This window comes from Helobdella robusta (assembly GCF_000326865.2).
Source record: "Helobdella robusta unplaced genomic scaffold HELROscaffold_11, whole genome shotgun sequence".
Classification (NCBI taxonomy): domain Eukaryota; kingdom Metazoa; phylum Annelida; class Clitellata; order Rhynchobdellida; family Glossiphoniidae; genus Helobdella; species Helobdella robusta.
The window spans coordinates 932606-947483 of record NW_008703617.1 but is presented as its reverse complement, the minus strand read 5'-3'; the positions used below and the strand labels follow the sequence as shown (position 1 = coordinate 947483).

Below are 14878 nucleotides of genomic sequence, written 5' to 3'. Positions count from 1 at the left end.
GAGTCCATAATAAAAAAGTTGATAAATGCAAAATGGGCAAATAAATTTAACAAAATATGTATTAATGAAAACCTCGTTCCTAAATATATATATATATATATATATATATATATATATATACATATTTATTAACCAGAGTTAATTAATTAGATAATTATATATCTAATTGGCTGTTTGATTGATTGACTGATTGATGATGATGATGAAGACGATGAAGATTATGACGGTGGTGATGAAGACGATGAAGATTATGACAATGAAGATGACGATGATAATTTAAACAGAAAAGAATTAGCAAGGTAACGTAGAGAGCAGACTTAAGAACACAAATAACATTAATAATAATAACATAATAATAATAATAACAATAATAACAACATTAATAGTAGTAATTATAGCAATAGCATCAACAATAACACCCTATTGCATATAAAACTACATTCACTTTATCAACATATAGCTCAGTAACGCTTAGTCATGTATGTATGTATGTATGTATGTATGTATGTGTGTATTGTATATATGTATGTATTATATATATATATATATGTATATATATATATATAGCATATATAATTGTTTTTCCTTTAATAGTTTTAACATTGTCGGCTTTGGGATCTTAATCAACTCGTTCATCAATATTGTCGATTGATTTATTGAAAAAACGTTTCGGTAGAATTCATTCATTTCTTTATTCTTTTATTCATGCATATACGCTTTTGTTTGGTGAATGAATGAATGAATGATGAATGAATGATGAATGAATGAATGAATGAATTAATTAATTAATTAGTTTAATACTTTCTTATCTAACGCATTTGCTGATTAAACTAACAGCCTTTTTTGAAATTTCATCCAAATTTTTTCATTAATAATTTATTTATTTATTCAATCATTCAATCACTCAATAAAATAATTACTCAATCATTAAAGTTCATCAATCAGCCAATCAGCAATCGACCTCAATCAGTCAACAAACTGGCAAAGTCAAACCAATCAACAAACAGACAATGTTATCAACTGACCAATCATCATTATTAACCAGCTAGCCAACCAATCAATTAACCAACCAACCAATCAACCAACCAACCAACCAGCCAATCAACCAACCAACCAACCAACCAATCAACCAGCCAACCAACCAATCAATTAACCAACCAACCAACCAACCAATCAACCAACCAATCAATTAACCAAGCAACCAATTACAACGCAGTCTCACAGCAAGGGCCTTTTGGAGCCGAGCCCCTGTGTTAGCCTACAGCTGGGCAACAAACTGGTCAAAACGACCCCGAAACTACGGACCATTCATCCCAAATGGGATGAAGTATTCAGTTTCATGGTCACTGAACCGGATAATGAAATCCTATTTGTGCAGGTTATCTTGAACTATTTGTATCTTTTTTTTAGTGGGGAGTTTGCCGGAAAATATATATATTGTTTTTTGGTAGCGTAGTTTTATGGTGGTTTCATCTTTTATGGGGTTGAATGGGCATGGGTTTCTTTCTTGCATGTCATATACTTGTTTGGTGGGTTGTCTCATGACGTCATCGCCCCATCATTCTCAACATCATCATCTTTTACATTGAGATCATCATTCTCTTCGATATCACTATTACCAATACAACCAGGTCTTAGATACAAGTAAGAATGATACGTCGCTGGGAAAGATATCATACAAAGTTGATAAGATACTGACGGACGAGGATATGATGCTGTGTCAGCCGTTCGCTCTCGACGCTACTACATCGGCTTCCACGCTCACAATGAAGATATGTTTGAGGGTTGGTTGTCGTCGTCGTCATCGTCGTGGTTGTTACCATTGTCATCATCATCATCATCATCATTCCTATCATCATCGTTGTCTTCATCACCATCATCACCACAGTACTTAACCACAACACGTCCATCGACGCAAGAAGACCCGACCACAACGGCCACAACAATCGCATCGGACGAAATCGCCGGAAGTCCCGAGACCATTATCCCGGATTATACGGATATGGTAGGAAGAACCCGACCGGGCGCTGCTTCCACTGCTGCTAAATCCGGATTGGCTGGTGGGAGGAGCGATAATGAAGCTAAGGCGAGATACAGAGGGAGTAAAACTATGAGGTTTGTTGATTGTCGGCTGGCTGGTTCATTGATTGGCTAGTGAACTGATTGATTGATTGACTGATTGACTTTCCTTTGATTCAATAACGTTTTTTTAGTTATTTATTGTTATTATTATTAAAAATGAGTGAAAGCAAGATAGGGAAGATGCAGTTGACCCTGAGGTACAATCTGGAGAGGGAGAAACTGATACTCATCATACACAAGTGCATGTAAGTTCATTGATAGGCTGGTTGGTTGGGGTTAATGTCATTTTTATTTATTCTTTTATTTATTCATTTACTAAACCATCCTTTTATTTATTCATTCATCTATTCATTCATCCATTCATTCATTTATTTATCTATTTATTCACTCATTTATTCATCCATTTTTCATTCTTTCAAGGCGTAACTTATAAATTCATTCACTTGTATGCTCATAATTCATTCATTCACTATTTTATAGACACACACGCGCGCACGCATGCACACACACACACACGCACATACAAACACACACGCACACAGAAATCTGGTAGCCTACGATAAGGATAACTTTTCCGATCCGTACGTGCGTATGTACCTGCTTCCGGATCGATCCAACGCATCCAAGAGGAAGACCAATGTCATGAAGAATAACCTCAATCCCGTCTGGGATGAAACGTCCGTGAAGGAAGGAAGGAATGAATGAGAAAACGAGGGATTGAATGAATAAATAAATGAATGAATGAATGAATGAATGAGGTTAGAGGATAGATTGATAAATGTTGGTGAAAAAAGAGATTCAATATTATGTAGTTTTATGCAATGAAGGCTGGATGAGTTTTCAATCATTCGCTCATTCGTTAACTCAATTAATCATTCCATAATTCATCTATTCATCCCACAATACATTCCAATTTTTCTTAATTCCACCAACAGTTTCGAATGGCCTCTGAAGAAATTTGAACTGCCGAATCGCACTTTAGAGATCATGGTGAAGAATTTTATCGGGGTCTTTGAGAAGAAAACACAAACGGAAATGGGCGTGGTCAATTTGAGGCTGTCAGATTTCGACGATCTCGCTCAGCCCGTGTCTGATTGGTCGGTTATTTTTAGATTTTGATGATTGCTTGATTGCGATTGGTTGTCGGATAAGATTAAGATGGTTGATTAAATCGGTTTTTCAATGAGTGAAATTGACTGGTTAGATCTGTTAATTAATTAATTAATTCATTCATTCATTAATTAATTAATTCATTCATTCATTCATTCATTCATTCATTCATCATTCATTCACACACTATTTCATTTATTTAAATATATGTCAATCAATCCATTCATTTGTTTTCACAATCACTCAATTATTTTTAAAGGTTCGACTTGCAGGATCCAACTTCACTTACGGCTTCCATCTCAACCGTCCTATAAGGAGAGAGAAAGAGAGAGAAAGGGAAAGAGAGAGAGAGAGAGAGAGAGAGAGAAAGAGAGGGAGAGAGCGAAAGAAATGAAAGCAAACTTTTCTACTTATTCTAAAAAATTATTAAAAAAGTTATCTATATAAAATGCCTATATGAAATTGTAATTTGGTGATGTTATAAAGTTATTAAAACGACTTCATCTACTCTTTTATTATTATTAATTTTATTATTTATATTATTATTTACATTATTATGATTATTGTTTACTATGAATTTTTTCATGAGCAACAATCTTGTATGCAAAGCTTGAATTTCATGCAATGTTCGCGGTGATACCACGCATACACATACATATATACACACCCACACATACATACATATACACACATACATATACACACACACACATACATACATACATATATACACACATACATACATATACACACACACATACATATACACACATACATACATATACACATACGTACATACATACATAAATACATACGTACATACATACATACATACATATACACACATACATACATACATTTGTATATTTAGACTTTATAGTTAGCCATTTTATCTAACTTGCTTCTTTCTAGGTTATATATATATATTATATATATATATATATATATATATATATATATACCGTAGTAGTAGTAATAGTAGTAGTAATAATAATAATAATCATAGTGTTTATTGACATTTTTTTCATATAGTTTTTTAAAAGTTGTTCGCTTACAAAGGATTTTGTGGCTGATATACCTGCTTTCTAAATCTGATGAATAGCATTTATCTATATAAATATATATCCATATATATCTATCTATCTATCTATCTATCTATATATATATATAGACATATATATAGATAGATATATACATATATATATTTATTTACGGATATATATATATATTGTGTCCTTCGTTTTTCTCCCAGCCTGGTTCATTTCATCGTTGCTTACATTTTAAAATGATACTTTTCCTACATTTAATAGTAATTTAACAAGGTTTAATTGATAATTAGTCAGTTAATTGATGGTATTTAACGGTAATTAATAATAATTATTGATAATGGTAATATCATGGTATGTTATTTTATTTTACTTGTTTAACTCATATGTTTAATGTTTGTTTATGGGATAAATTATTTTTGCGTTAAGTGACTGGGTTTATTTTGTTTGTATTTATACGCACTTTCATTCATTCACTCATCATTCATTCACTCATTCATTCATTCATTCGTTTGTTTATTTATTTCAAAAAGTTAAGAGCTCGCTTATATTTCTACTTTTAAATTTTCTTCCATTAAATTGAAGCACACAACAAAAGAATAGCTAACATTGGTATTAATAAAAATATACTAATAAATAAATAAATAAATGAATGAATAAATAAATAATAATCATGAATACCAAAAATGAATAAATTAAGGATAAAACAAATTAAATATAATTTATGAAAAATTATGAAAAGACATATTGGCATCCAAATACTTTCATAGTAAAAAGAAATTCATTGCAATAAGTTGACGAATCAATAAGCCGTTATTTGAAGGAATAACTGAATGAATGAATAAATGAATGATTGAATGAATGATTGAATATATGAATGAACGAACGAATGAATGAAAAATTGGAAATAAATCAATCAAACTTGATTGATCATTTTAAAATTTTCGCTAATATAAGTTTTTTTTCTGATACAACATTGAAATCATTGAATAAAATATTACTAGCAATTATAAATGATTAGAGAAGCAATACATTAAATATAAAAAGAAATATATATATGTGTGTGTGTGTGTGTGTGTGTGTAGTGAATAAAAGCCAAACAAAGCATTTATTGGAATATCAAAGTAACTGAAAATATTAAAAACTGAATGAATATCAAGTCACCGAAATATACATATAATACATATATACTAAATATAAAGAGAGAGAAAGAGAGAAAAGAGAGAGAGATTATAATACTAATTAACAACTAGAACCAATAATGAAATAGACTTCAAAACAACGTAGAAGAATGACATCTACAAACAACAAAACAACAAAAAAATAATAATCAACTAAACGTCTATATATAACAATTATGTTCATCGCCATCATCGTCCTCATTTTTAATTTTTAAAAACCATTCAATCAATCAATCGATCAATCAACCGTTCGATCAATCAATCGATATAACAGCTAAAAAGTCAAAGAAAACCAATATCGTTCATAACCAATTAATCACCAGAGAACAAACCCAAATCGACAAACCCAAAGCTCACACATGATATAGCGCTAAACTGACGATAAAAACGACAAAGGAGATGCAAAAGTAAGCGTTCAGATGCATGTGGAATACGATCACGGACAATATCGCAGTGACGACCGCAGCTGATGATATGATGAAGAGCCTGGTGATGTTGCTACTGTGCTTCATCACCATTGAGATGATTAAGCCTATGAAAGTCTGATGATGACGACGACGATGATAATGATTGCAGTGATGGTGGTTGTGGTGGAGGATGTTACGATATAAAAATAACCACCATGTAATGATTACTGATTCATATATTTACGCTCATTCATTCATTCATTCATTCATTCATTCATTCATTCATTCATTCATTCATTCATATTCATTCCATTCACTCCATCAGTAATTTATCTAATCAGTCATTCCTCCATTTAACCATTCATTCATTCATTTACCTGTGTAATGATGATCAACCAAACGTAGATATTGAAACCTCTGACCAAGTTGAAATCGTCACCTAGGAGTAAAATCATCATCATCAACACCGTCATCGTCCTCATCATTAACAAAAACAACAAGATCATTATCATCATTACTCTCATTATCATCATCGTTATCATCACCGTGACTAAGAGAATAGTAGACGAATGTAAAGAAATTCAAGATAACGCCAAAGGAGTACAGCACTGTGTTTTGAAGATGGATGGAGACCTGCATGTATGTATGTATGTGTGTATGTATGTATGTATGTATGTATGTATGCATGTATGTATGTATGTATGTGTGTATGTATATATGTGTATGTATGTAACCTCAAATTTATCCTTGAGTATGTACTCGCAGTAAACTCCGGAAAAGCCGGAAACCGAACAGTAGATTAGTATTCCAAAGACCCCAGTCGTAGTGATGTGCAAGACGGATGATGAGGAAGAGGAGGTTGAGTCAGGAGTGTGGTCTGCTACAAAGTTGCCCATGCTATGGAATTGGAAATGTATGTTGGTGTTGTATGGTACCTAAGATTTCCGATCGGTAGATGGATCAATGCAGAATGAATGGATAGACGAATGAATGAATGAATAAATGAATAAATGAATGAATGAATGAATGAATGAATGAATGAATGAATGGTTGAATGGATGAATGAATGAATAAATGAATGAATGAATGAATGAATGAATGAAGAATTGAACAACCTATTTCCACATCCAGCTATGAAAAGTAAAATTATAGCAAGCCACTGTACATTCGACATCGTCCTAATAAGTAATAATAATAATAATAATAATAATAACAATCATAATCATAATCATCATCATAATTATCATCATCATCATCAAAATCATCTTTGACCTCTTGATAATGATCCTATAGAGTACGGCCGTTGTAACAATTTTCAGATTGCTCAGTACCTTGAAATGATCATCATCATCACCACCATCATCATTTACGTCATCATTATCCTCATGTACGTCATCACCACCATCATCATCATCATCATCATTACCACCACCATCATCATCATCATCATCATCTGAAAGAAAAACAAGAACCTGATAAGTAGCAGGATCCATGTAGTTTTGTAAATGTACGGCCAAATTATTATTACTGCAGTAGAGTAGGGCTGGGACAGCAAAGGGCAGGACGAAATGAATATTCATGAGGTAGCTAAAAATAGAACGAGGGGTGTGGCTTTTCAAATAACTCGCATCTGATTGGCTGTGGTTTTTCATTGTAATTGGTAATGTCTGGTGGGAGGAGGTGGGACCATAGATTTGTATGGCCAATAAGATTGTTGAAGCTATGAGCTGTGGTGAATTGTTATATTTTTCGTTGTCTTATTTATTATGACTAGCATTGGTTGTAGTATTAGTAATAGTAGTTATTGTCGTTGTCAGCATCATCATGATCACCACAATCGTCATCATTATCGAAACCACCACCATCATCATAATCACAATCACCTTAAAAAGTTCGATTAAGAGATTGACAGAACTTGAGTTGTACCTAATCACATTCTTCTCCTTCGATAGGTGCACCAGAATTGCATAACTGCCATACATCAATGTACTGTCGATCGATTGAGTGATTGATTGAATTGTGATTAATTAGTTAATTGAGTACTTAATTGGCTGATTGAATGGTTGGCTGGCTGGTTGAGTGATAATTAAGTAGTTGACCTTTTTGACTTAAGAACCAAAAAATAATGCAAAACTATAACCAATGAATAAATTTTCTGAAAAGTAAGCATAGGGATGAAAAATTAGGAATTAGTGAACCTACACACCCACACCTTACTAACCAGCTTATGATCATAGCTCCCCACAACATAGCATGGCTAACACTTGGAATGTGTTTCAGAGCAGTAGAATTAGTATTATCATTATCGATGGAGACTCCTTTATTAGTAAATCTAACATTACTGCTGTGATTATTATTATCATTAGTGTTCATGTTTAAGATTACAGAAGGTAATTTAGAATCTTTGCTATCAGTGATTTTGTCGTCTGCATTTAGTAGTGCAACTTGCTTTTGTACTTTCATAGTATTCAGGATCTTTTGAAAGTTTCAAAATAAAGAGTAATTTAAATTATTTTTTTTATGTGTTTTCGTATTGCAATGTGTGTAATGTGCTAATGTATTAATAGCATGTAATGTGCTATGTCTATTTTATACAGTTAGTTAGTTAGTTAGTTAGTTAATTAGTTAGTTAGTTAGTTAGCTACTTAATTAGTAAAAACAACATACTGACTGATTGATTATCAACTACTCTCTACTTTTAGTCTCTAAACTAAGCAAGCTATGAAACTAAAAAATTACTAAAAAATGGTTAAAAAAACTAAAAAACTTAATAAAAAATGGTTGTTAAAACTTAAAAAACATCCTAAAAAAAGTTAAAAAATATCCTAACTAAAAAATTACGTACAAAAATTAAATAGAGTATAAAAACCTTTCACTGATCTGAAAAAATGTAATTTAACAATAAAATTAATCAAACTAATAATCGCGTAATAAATCAAACTAACTTTTACTTCCTTCTTTAAACATGAAATTTAGTTTAAAAATTGAGAATATTAAACAAAAAAAGTCTGTGAAGTTAGCCACACAAAAACTTGTAGTACAAACTTAAATTCACTTTTAAATTATAATAAATATTTGGTTTTCCATATATTGTCAAAATGCTTGGCCAGCTTAGATAGCGTTCTATTTACAGTCCCTTTAAATTTTAAATGGGTCGGGATTTAAATTTTACGAAAAAAGTTTAGCTAAAAATTTAAATAAAATAAATTGAAATAAATAAATTTGAAATAATTAATGTAAAAATAATATAGTTAAAATATATCATGGTTTAGTTTAAATTTTTGAAAAAAAAAAATTTAGTATTTTTCTTATAAACAAAATAATTCATCCAAATATTCTTTCTTATTGTAATAATTGATAATCTCATTCATAAATACTAATTATTTAAAGTAATTATAATTATTTTGTAATTATATTATATTAAATTAATTATAAAAATTTATTTATGTCAGGATCTAGACTTTTTGTCCACCAACTAACTAAATCCTAAATGTTAATGATATCATTTGATATTTGTAATACAAACTTTTTGTATGATAGTATTATATAAATAGCTACTATTACTGCTTAATACATTAATTAATGGGATGTTTATCTAACTTCAACACACACATTTCTATGATATATTATAGTTATAATATATTATTATGATATATTATATTTATATACTATAACTATAGTAAATCTATACAATCTTAATATAAATCCTATGCTCATTATTACCATAATTAATAAAATATTAACGTTTCATTAACTTTCAATAATATGGTACTAGATATAATACTATAGATTCAATAGATACTAATCCTAGATACTTCAATTTAATGTCTACGCATACATACATGACATGCGTAAACGTACATACGTACATTGTTATTAACCATAACAGATTGATTGGTGATAAAAAGTTAGTGAAAGATAGGAATATAGAACCAAAGAAACATAATAACATGAAAATATGAAAATTCGACGAAAGAAGTTTTGCCTGATGTCAGGTTTCGTCGTAATCTTCGTTCTCTGTCCATTTCTTCTAGTCAAGTTTATGTCTGGAGGTAACGATGATGATAATGATGATGATGATTATAATGATGATAAATTAGTGATGGTGATGATGGTGGTGATGATGACAAGCATGCACTCATACAAACATGCATACATGCAAACATACATGTGCAACTACATACATACAAACCTACATAAACACACTCACACACATACATACATACATACACACATACATACACGCACACATACACAAAGTGAGCATACAAAACAAACATATATGCACTGCAGTAAGGAAGACTTGAGCTTAGGGGAATAGTATTATTGTTTCTTGATATATATATATATATATATATATATATATATATTTATATTTATATATATATATATGTTGGTAATAGACCATAATTTTTACAATATTCTATAAATTCTACATTCGGTAGAATTTATAGAATATTGTAAATATATATATATATATATATATACATACATGTATGTTTGTTTGTTTTCATATGTTTGTTTGTAAGTATATATGTATTCTCTTTCGTATGTATGCGTGTATGTATGAACCCATAATTGATTAGAACAATAGGGAAGTAATAATCATATCTTTAATCTATGTTATTTATTTATCTATTTAATCACAGACAGGAATGTATGTATGCGTGTATGTATGTATGTGTATTTGTATACATATATATATATATATATATATATATATATATATGTATATAATGTATGTATATATATATATATATAGTATGTATATATATATATATTTTTATTGTCGTCAATGTCTTTGTTGTTTTTATTATCATTCTGATTGGAGTATCTTGGCATTAATTAAGCTAGGAGAGGTCCTTTTTTGTTCGTTTGCTTCTTCTTCTCATCAAATGAATGAATGAATGGATGAATGAATGAATGAACAGTAAATGAATGAATGAAGTTATGAACGGCTGAACAGATGAGTGGATGAATGTACGAATGAATGAATATACGAACGAACGAACGAACAAACGTCGAATGAATGAATGAGAGAATGAACGAATGAAGAGGCCAGTCTGGTTTGTATGTAGTTTAATTGGTTCTTTTGTTGTCGTTGTTTTTGTTGCGTGTGTATTTCTGTGTGTAAGCGTGTGTGTATTCTTGTTTGTTTGTAAGGTAGGTATATATGTGTGTATATATGTTTGTATGTGTGTGTATGTGCGTGTGTATGTAAGTTCCGTTAAAGTTGCTGCAGTTGTTGGTTGTTTATCTTTCTCAAGAAACTTGTTTTCTGTCCTTTTTCAGTTGATTTATATCTGTGCATGCGTGTTCGTTCGTTCGTTTGTTTGTTTGTTTGTGTGTGTGAGTGTGTGTGTATGTTTAGTTTTGATCGTTTGCATGTGTGTGCGTGAAAGTTTGTGTGTCTGTCTGTTTTTGTGCTGTTGGTTTTATGTTTGCATTTTTTCTCTGCTTTATTTGTTTGTTTTGTGTATTATACTAGTGAAAGGAATGAATGAGTGAATGAATGAATGAATGAGTGAATGAATGAATAAATAAATGAAAGAAAGAAAGAAAGAAAGAAAAAAGAACGAAGGAACGGATGAATGAACACATTTGTCAACATGGAAAAAATCTCCCACAAATGAAAATTGTCCTTTACACAATATTGTCTGTCGTTTTGTTTGCATGAGTTCGTTTGTGTGTTTGTATTGTATGTATGTATGTTTGTATGTGTGTGTGTATGTATGTATGTATGTATGTATGTATGTGTGTGTGTGTGCGTGCTTACATTTAAGTGTATATGTTTGTCTGCACGTGAATATGTGTGCACGTTCATGTGTATGTCTTTGTGGATTCATTTTTGTCTGTTCTGTTTTTCAACTTGAAGAGAGCGTAAGATGAGAAAAAAGAGAGAGAGAGAGAGAGAGAGAGAGAGAGAGAAAGAAAGAAAGAAAGAAAGAGATTCCATTAAATCATTTCTTCACGTCTTAGTCCAAGTCTTTTTATTTCGTCCCCCTTTTTTTGCCCTTGCGTTCGTTTTACTTCTCTGACTTTTTGAATTGTAATAATAGTAATAGTAATAATAATAATAGTAATAATAATAATAAATATAATTATAATTATTATTGTTATAAATTTTTTTTTCAAATTTTTAGGGGAGAAGCTCGTATTCCACAAGAGCCATGAGTTATTAAACCTAGTCATCAACAACAACAACAACAACAACAACAACAACAACAACAACAACAACAACAATAATAATAATGAAAATTTAGATAATGATATCAATTATAATAATAATAATGATAATAATAATAATAATAATAATTACGTCGATGGTGTTGATGATGGTGTCGATGGCGCTTTCGGCAGCAATTATAATGTCAATAATAATAATAATAATAATAATAATAATAATAATAATAATAATAATAATAATAACGATAATAACAATGTTGAAGAGCTCCTGAGAAAGATTCAAAGTTTGGAGAGGGAGAATGAGAGGTTGAAACTTTTATTAAGGTTCGATTATTGTTGCGGATGTTGATGATGATGATGAAAGTGACGATGATGATGATGGTGATGATGATGATGATGGTAATGATGGCGAAATATTTACAATGCATTTCAACAACACATACGATCGTCTGTCTTATCGCGAGCGTTAAATTAAACAGAAGTGAATGGTTTTTGATATTTGAATGATTCATTGGGTCTTCTCATTCACTTTCTATTCAATTGTTCGTTCTTTCATTCATTCATCTATTTATTTTTATATTCATTCTCTCGTTCGTTCATTCATTCATTCACTTATTCATTCATTCATTCGTCCATTCATTTGTTCATTTATTTCGCTATTTCCTTTTCTCGCCCGCTTAAACAATTATGATGATGATGATGATGATGATGATGATGATGACGATGATGATGGTGACGACGACGACGATGACGATGACGGCGATGGTGATGATGATTATCTTGTTGGGGATGATGATGACGATGACGAAGATGAAGAAATGACTGACTTCATTTGCGTCTAACATTTCCAGGTCAAAAAGTTTAATGAACGACAACAGCTTGCCAGCATCGTCATTATCATCATCATCACTCTCATCATTATCATCATCATCATCACCACCACTCTCATCATTATCATCATCAGCGGCAGCATTATCATCATCATCTTTGTCGTCGTCGTCGTCATCATCATCAAAGTGCCTGAGCGATACGGAAACGTTATCAAGATGTGAAGTGAGTGAGATGTGGATGGCGGTGTCTGGCTATGTTTGCAATTTCACCGGACAGTCTTTATTTCAATTTTTCACAAAATTTTTACAATAAATTTTCAAAATTATCCTCTAACTTCTAATTTTTGAAACTTTTAAAAATCACCAATAATATTTTTATTAACTCTCTCTCTCACTAAAAATCACCAACTCTCTCTCACCATCATCTGTTTGTAATTTCACCAAACAATCTTTATTTCAAGTTTTTCACTTCTTTGCAATTTTCAATCATCTAATTTCCCGCCATTTCCACCATCTAATTTTCCGCCATTTTCACCACCTACTTTCCCGCCATTTCCATCATCTACTTTCCCGCCATTTAATTTTTCCACAATTTATTAATTAGCCAACAGGCGTACAGACACGTATAACAATATCTTCTTACGCCTCTTATTTTCCTAATCTTTAATACCACACACAAAGACACACACACACATACACAGACAGCCACACAAAGACACACACGCACAAAGAAACACTCTCACACGCACACGCACACATACAGACAAACAGACACACACAGGCAGACACGCACACACTCAGACCCATACGTACACACCAGACGATCCACCTATCGCTAGTGGTGGCCGGGTTCGAATCCTGTCGCGACTTCACGACGCTACTGAAGAGCTTGCTGTTCAACCGGAAGCAGGCGGCCATCTTGCATTTCCACCTCTTCACCAATCAGATCTCGTCACTAATTTTAGGGAGACTCTTCCGGAGTTGGAGTCTATCCGGGGGTTGGTTATGATGATGATTACGATTGAGATGATGATGATGATGACGACGAGAAAGATGGTGATAGTAGTGATTATTTATAATAAGATTAATAAGTAATTAAAGTAATAATTTAATATCTTTTTTTTTATAACTCGCAGTCATCGTCTCTTACTATGATGTAGACAAAATTGAAGTTAGTATAGATCATCAGAATCGGTGTTCTTTTAGTTTTATTTTTGGTCGTCATCACCATCATCACCATCGTCATCATCATCATCATCATCGTCGTCATCATCATCATCATTTTCAGCCCCTGGTAAATTGGATTCCGAACAAGCATTACAGTGGTGTGTTTGGCTTGATTAAGTTATTAATTCCAGAATATCTTCCACTATTTATGGACAAGGTTATGATGATGATAATGATGATGATGATAGTAGTTGTGATGATGATGATGATAGTAGTTGTGATGATGATGATGATGATGTTTGTGATGACGATGATAGTGGTTGTGATGATGATGATGATGATGATAAAAGCCATGATGATGATGATGATGTTTGATGATGATGATGATGACGATTTGTTTATAAATAACTAATCAGTTCGTTTGTTCATTCACTCATTCGTTCATTCATCCATCCATCCATCAATCCATCCATCCATCCATCCATTCATTCATTCATTTGTTCGTTCGTTCGTTCGTTCATTCATTCATTCATTCATTCATTCATTCATTCACTCATTCACTCACTCATTCATTCATTCATTCATCCAATCAACCACCTTGAATTCGTGTATAGTTCCATTGCAGATATCACTTAGAGCATTGTCGCTTAGCTGTACATTCCACTTGCATTCTAAGGGATGCACAAGATGCGGTTGCTCTTTTATTAAAGAGTTAATGATGTCCTGTTTGGTTGATTGGTTGGTTGGTTGGTTGGTCAGTTGATTGATTGATTGATTGATTGATTGGTTGGTTGGTTGGTTGGTTGGTTGGTTGACTGATTGGTTGGTTGGTTGGTTGGTCGGTCGATTGATTGGTTGGTTGGTTGGCT

At 31.8% G+C, this 14878-nt stretch overlaps 2 protein-coding genes across 2 annotated transcripts in view; one reads left to right on the top strand and one right to left on the bottom strand.

Annotated features, from left to right (window-relative positions):
- The window catches only part of Esyt2b (extended synaptotagmin-like protein 2b), a 9101-nt gene extending 4908 nt beyond the window's left edge, over positions 1-4193 (top strand). The window contains exons 16-23 of the mRNA XM_009012663.1: positions 1217-1378; positions 1632-1784; positions 1889-2115; positions 2244-2327; positions 2625-2759; positions 3018-3179; positions 3453-3954; positions 4145-4193. Of these exons, the coding sequence (XP_009010911.1) occupies positions 1217-1378; positions 1632-1784; positions 1889-2115; positions 2244-2327; positions 2625-2759; positions 3018-3179; positions 3453-3639 (1110 nt within the window). The 3' untranslated portion in view covers positions 3640-3954; positions 4145-4193. The remainder of the gene's footprint in view (positions 1-1216; positions 1379-1631; positions 1785-1888; positions 2116-2243; positions 2328-2624; positions 2760-3017; positions 3180-3452; positions 3955-4144) is intronic.
- A 1588-nt stretch (positions 4194-5781) lies between these two features.
- On the bottom strand, positions 5782-7382 carry HELRODRAFT_142702 (hypothetical protein; the record flags this gene model as incomplete). Its single annotated transcript, XM_009012662.1, has 7 exons — positions 5782-5961; positions 6204-6265; positions 6378-6459; positions 6561-6706; positions 6952-7004; positions 7099-7157; positions 7299-7382. Coding segments are annotated over 7 exons (666 nt in total), but the record flags the coding sequence as incomplete, so codon positions are not given.
- Positions 7383-14878: the final 7496 nt, after the last annotated feature.